The sequence below is a fragment of the Salvelinus namaycush genome, chromosome 18 (genome assembly GCF_016432855.1).
Source record: "Salvelinus namaycush isolate Seneca chromosome 18, SaNama_1.0, whole genome shotgun sequence".
In the NCBI taxonomy this organism is placed as follows: Eukaryota; Metazoa; Chordata; class Actinopteri; order Salmoniformes; family Salmonidae; genus Salvelinus; species Salvelinus namaycush.
In genome coordinates, this window is record NC_052324.1 from 20,672,870 (window position 1) to 20,679,299 (window position 6,430).

A 6,430-nucleotide genomic window follows, 5' to 3' on the forward strand; every position below is an offset into this window, starting at 1 on the left:
CAAAACAGGCAAGCCCAATTTTTTATAAATATATATATTATTATTATTATTTTTTAAATCTAAAAATGTGGGGCTCAAAACAGGTGAGGCTCTGCCCTGAATGACGGGTCGCCACTGGGTAATTACTTAAAGAGCATGTCGGTAGTCATTCGATGGCTCTATCAAAACGTAATGAAAGTCGATTGAGTTTTGAGACACTCATTCTTAAACTCTGCCTGACCTTTAAAAACATTGTGAAATAAGTCAAACTCTTCATTAGAGTTAAAGTTAATCCTGTTTATCCATAAACTATTTAATTTCAGTCTGGCTGAGTGGCTCTTGCAGTTCCATTTGAGTTATGCTGTAAATATTGTGAACGACAATTACCTTGTATTGTTCTTTGAAATGTTGTTCTCTGCATGTTTGTTTAAAGGCCCAATGCAGCCGTTTATCTCAATATCAAATCATTTCTGGGTAATAATTAAGTACCTTACTGTAATAACCCAATCTGGCCCTCAAACCATCACGGTCGCCTAATAATCCCCAGTTTACAATTGGCTCATTCATCCCCCTCCTCTCCCCTGTAACTATTCCCCAGGTCGTTGCTGTAAATGAGAACGTGTTCTCAGTCAACTTACCTGGTAAAATAATGGATAAATTAAAAATTAAAAAAATAAAATATCTTTCCTTTGAAATGAAGAAACAAAAATAGCTTTTTAGCACAAAAAGACATTTCAAGCATGAATTTTGCTAGGATTGTCTGAGAGTGGTTTAACTGATGGCCCTAATTGGAGGAGCCTAATGGAAGGGATATGTAACCTGAAAACTAGCTGTAATTGGCAGAGACGTTTGGATAGCTCTTTGTTATTGGTCTATTAACTTATTACGCCTGGTGATATCACCAGGCAGGCCAAAACTCTACCCAAGAAAAACCTGCTGACTAGAAGGTCCTGTGTAAATTGTTTTTTCAACCAGCAACTAATAGGAAATGGCACTGATCACTTTTTTTCACACTTTTACAGTTAGTTTCATCAGCTGTTGTACATATGATACGATTCACACAGGAAAACAGAATTTTGACTACACTGGGATGATAAAAATGCATTGCACCCACTACCCTCTTTGTTTCTGAGATCAAATCAAGACAGTCTCTGCTAGAGCAAGGGGAACCAGTGATTATCAGGGGAGGGGATCAGAGTGGGTCTGTGCTGCAGGTGAATGCTGCTTGGTCTGACTCAGCGTCATGGCCCATTGTTCCTGCCCTCACTCTGAGTGTCATGGATGAGAACTCATCTGTCCAGGAGAGCACCAGGAGAGGGGCTTCTGGAGGACACAACCACCAACTCAAAACACGTCTGAGTCATGTACAATGAGTCACAAGAACAGGCCAATTACAATCAAGGTACATTGAGCTAAATTGAGATGGAGTAGTAGACAGCCCCTCCAGACACTGAGACCTCAGGCTTGGGAAAGCAGTGTCTCTGTCTCTGCTGATAAAAGCGAGCCCCTTGCCCTTTGGCAACATGCCTACAGGAGGCTATGTGATTGAGTGGGGTGAGGAGGCACCAAATACAAGCCATGGATTTCAGAGTTTGCTTGAAACAGTCAACTGGAGAGAGTACATTCCATGGCTGCCACAGAGGTGAGTGGGTGGCATTCCATTTTTCACCATGATATCTTACTCTAGGCTACCCTTACGCTACCCTGCCTATCTCAATGAAAACATTGTCAGTACAGAGATTGCTATTATTAACTGGCTTGACATTGCTGAGAAATACAGTTTGGGTGGCTCTGTTTTACACATAACCACATGCTAGTGGCAAGGACAATAGTGCTATCTTGTGTATCAATTTGACGTCAGGACAGGACAACAATAATGCCTGAGAGAGACAGATCTAGACAAGACATTTCCTAGATAGATGTTGTTGTTTTTTATGCTGAAGGTGTGGCTACCTACAGTACCTGTATTTCCTGGTCCTGTTCCATCATCAAATATGTTATAAGTGTTTATTACTGATTTATAAAATATAAACAAAAACGAACTATAGTAGCCTACTTATAAAGCATTTGCAAAACCTTCATAAACCATTATAAAAATGCACCTTAATTAAAATGTTACCAAAGTATCACCACAATTACGTGTAAGATTGCCTGGCTGCCATGCGAGAGTCACATGCTTAACTCAACAACCATTTAATTGTGGGCAGTTTTACCCCATGTTTGATCCTGAAGGATACACTAACTTTGATTTCCCCCATAGCTCCATGTGTCCATCCCTTGCTTGTCTCACATCCCTTGCCTGTCTCAAGTGTGATTGTGGGGGAAACCATTTCACATTTCACGTAGTCACCACATTGAGGAACTGCCTTCAGTATAGGTCAATTAACTAAGGTCGATTTCCGAGCCCCCGCGGAGATCCAATTAGCATAATACAAACATCCCCATAAAAATCTGTCAGTTTAAACTAGAGATATGTTTTTGTTGCATGGGATGTGTCTCAATCAACCGCATCCTCTTATGTAACACTTCCACATTTGCGGTGAAAGGTGACAGAGCTAAAGCGGTATTTGTCCGACGGTGAGACATCCGGAAAATTGGTCTTCTTACAAAATCGTCTGTAGTGTCCGAACTATTATGATCCCTCTATGGAAAGATGAGACTCTCACAAACACATACATGTCTGTTGTTTTGCTCTAGGAAGCCCACTCCTCAGAAGGTCCCCCAGTACCAGTTGAAAAAATGAATGGAAGTGTATATATAGACAAGGTTTAGTGCCAAATAAAAAGGGTTAAATACATGTAAAAAAAAAAACGTATAGTAATGTTTCCTGATCTTTCTTATATTTCTCAGATATAGGACAGACACTTCATAACAAACTTCCTTTAGAATTTTTGGGGGGGACTATCAGTTGTTCCATGTAGTGAATCTGTTATTCAATGCGTTTGTATGGGCTAATAGCAGTTAGGACAAAAATATTTTTTCATCAAATACATGTTTTGAATATTTTTTTGATACTTCAAGGGGTCTTAATTAAAAATCAAACAGCTAAATGATCCTTGGTATGACCTTCTTAAAACAATCCCATATAGCTTAGTACAGGTATTCCCAAACTGGGGTACGCGCAATGCCGTCGGGGGTACGCCAAATAAAAATGTGATTCACATTAAAAAATATATAAAAACTTGACCGCTTGCATGATGACGAGTTTCTCACACAACTGGCCTATCTGGGTGATATCTTTTCTCGCCTGAATGATCTGAATCTAGGATTACAAGGACTCTCCGCAACTATATTCAATGTGCGGGACAAAATTGAGGCTATGATTAAGAAGTTGGAGCTCTTCTCTGTCTGCATTAACAAGGACAACACACAGGTCTTTCCATCATTGTATGATTTTTTTGTGTGCAAATGAACTCAAGTTTACGGACAATGTCAAATGTAGTATATCGAAGCACCTGAGTGAGTTGGGTGCGCAATTACGCAGGTACTTTCCCGAAATGGATCACACAAACAACTGGATTTGTTATCCCTTTCATGCCCTGCCTCCAGTCCACTTACCGATATCGGAACAAGAGAGCTTCATCGAAATTGCCACAAGCGGTTCTGTGAAAATTGAATTTAATCAGAAGCCACTGCCAGATTTCTGGATTGGGCTCTGCTCAGAGTATCCTGCCTTGGCAAATTGCGCTGTTAAGACACTGATGCCCTTTGCAACTACGTGTCTATGTGAGAGTGGATTCTCGGCCCTCTCTAGCATGAAAAGTAAATACAGGCACAGACTGCTTGTGGAAAATTATTTAAGACTGAGACTCTCCAATACAAGCCAACATTGCAGAGTTATGTGCATCCTTTCAAGCATACCCTTCTCATTAACCTGTGTTGAGTTATTCACAATTTTTGATGAACAAATAAGGTTTTATATGTAAGATGGTTAAATAAAGAGCAAAATTATTGATTATTATTATTTGTGCCCTGGTCCTATAAGAGCTCTTTGTCACCTCCCACGACCCGGGTTGTGACAAAAACTCACACTCATTCTTATGTTTAATAAATGTATCGTATAGTGTGTGTGTGGCAGGCTTACAATGATGGCAAAAAACAACATTTGAGAGTGTGCTGACCCTGGTGCTAGAGGGGGTAAGCAGCTGGAGGTTGAATGTTTGAAGGGGTGCGGGACTTTAAAAAGTTTGGGAACCACTGGTTTAGTAGAACCCCTCCCCGGCTTAGACAGGGTTTAGACTCTAGTTTTAAAAAAAAGACAAGTTGATGTCGAATCGAGTCTCAGTTTAAATTGATGGATAGGGGCTATTTATCTGTTAAAGAAGACAAGCATAGTTGTTTAGAGAAGGCCCTCATCACTCAGGTTTTCCAGCCAAACCCTTATCTGCTCATGCAATTTGCTAGTATTATCAGAGTTTAACTACAGGTACAACCATTGTTTGCCTCGAGCAACAGTTTCTGTAGACCCTATTTCAAGCATTCTTTCCTGCATGTAAGTATATACATTCAGTTTTAAGCGACACTCATGGCTCGCACAGGGAGAGGTGTTTGTCAAGAAATGGCAAAATAACTGTTGAGTCATACCTTATTTCCACAACCAGCCATGGCCCAGTACATAGTGTTCTTTATCTTAATCATCCCAGAGCTCAGAATAGTGCCATTTATGCGTGCTTAGCTGTAACTCAGCAACATGGAAAGAGTCAACTTGAGTAAACACTGTTTCATTTTTAATAACTAGAACTAGGCTACTCTCTAAATGAAATGGTGAGCTGCATGGGTACTGACAAATTTAGCACGATTTCTATTACTACAGCTGGCAAAACTTTTCATAGACCTTGACACTGCAATATCATTTGAATTACTTAGTCTCAACTTCAAATCAGTCACTCTTTATTTTCTTGCAACATACATTTTCAGGAAAAAAACAAATAAATAATTCTTTTTGCTGTGATAACATACTTATAGAGGTATAGGCTACAAATAAGAAAATGACAGCTGACAGTTTATGACATAGGTAGGTTACAGTGTATAGCCATAGAAAAGTAGATCAAATACCTATGTTACATAATTAGCTTAACATGCTCCCTCATAAGGAATATTGACCATATTGACCATATTGACATTAATATTATCCAGTAGATTTAATGTTCACCACAGTGTTGGTGTCCATGTGCGATTAAAGTCATACACATATGGTCGGAATTGATATGTTTTGTACAACGTGGTGAGAAGTGATGCTCTGACTAAATCGTCCTCTGTATTTAGTCCTTCTGACTTTTGAAATAAATTCTTACAGTACTCCGTAGCTTGCTGCTTGCGTTTGGTTTTGTATCTTCTGTTCTGAAACCAGATTTTAATTTGCGTCTCCGTCAATCTCAACGTGTTAGCAAGATTGGCTCTTTCAGGAGCAGACAGGTACTTCTGGTGGTTAAATTTAGTCTCCAGTTCTAGCACTTGCAGATGCGAAAAGGCAGCGCGCGAGCGTTTCTGTTTGCCCGCTGATGTAAAACTTTTCATAGCATCTGGGATACTGGAACTAGAGCTGGCAATGGAATCTGTAAAAGAAAGTAATGATTAGCCCGTTTGTGGTGTGGTGGCTTTGCGTCAAAAGTTGGCAATTGACAGGCAGGCTGCCTACTCCACAGGTTCATATATCGAATATGACCTTTTATAAATTTGTGTGATTCCAGGTGAATCTGGCACACCACCGTCAAAATATAAATGTGCCTATAGGCCTACACTTTCTTTAAGTAGCCTAAATAAGATCCAATGTGCTCACCTTTCCGCGCTCCAAATGCGGTATGCTTTGCGCAAAGCTCTGCTGAATGTGATACCTGATCGTGCTGTTGGTTATTCCATTGAGCGTATCCCTCCTTGGACTTGTGTGAAGAAGAGCACCTTACGTTTAGCCGTGTCTTTTCTTTAATGGACAAGATGTCCTCGATGAAAAATGAAGTTAGTGGCTTGACAGTCTCCGACATTTCTGCAGTTAGTAATCCACTTTATTGGCCAACGAATGTAGACTAAGGCTTGAAAGAAGCGCGCAAGCCAAGTACGGAATGTTGTCCCGGACACTGGGCTAACTCATATCTTACTGGCGCCTCAATTTATACTAATACTGTAGTGGTCATGACAGCAGCAGCGACTGGCGAGGCGGGTCTCCTCGTCGACGCAAATGTATCTCTGCCATATGGCAAATGATTAGAATTGCATGAATTAGTTGAATGAAGTTGCACAATTTTCTCTAGCCTCAATGTCAAATGTGTAGAACTGCAGAAAACTTCACAAATGTACACTACCAGTCAAAAGTTTGGACACACCTTCTCATTCAAGAGTTTTTCTTTATTTTTACTATTTTCTCCATTGTAGAATAATAGTGAAGACATCAACACTATGAAATAACACAGATGGAATAATGTAGTAACCAAAAAAGTGTTAAACAAGTCAAAAT

The 6,430-nt window shown here is 39.9% G+C and overlaps 1 protein-coding gene across 1 annotated transcript; it reads right to left on the bottom strand.

Moving 5' to 3' along the window:
- Window positions 1-4,854: 4,854 nt before the first annotated feature.
- LOC120062740 (homeobox protein koza-like) lies at window positions 4,855-6,062 on the bottom strand. Its single transcript, XM_039012803.1, has 2 exons — window positions 5,759-6,062; window positions 4,855-5,534 (listed from the first exon to the last, which is right to left on the bottom strand). Exons 1-2 carry the CDS (start codon window positions 5,958-5,960, stop codon window positions 5,128-5,130), a joined length of 609 nt encoding a protein of 202 aa, XP_038868731.1. The 5' UTR covers window positions 5,961-6,062; the 3' UTR covers window positions 4,855-5,127.
- Window positions 6,063-6,430: the final 368 nt, after the last annotated feature.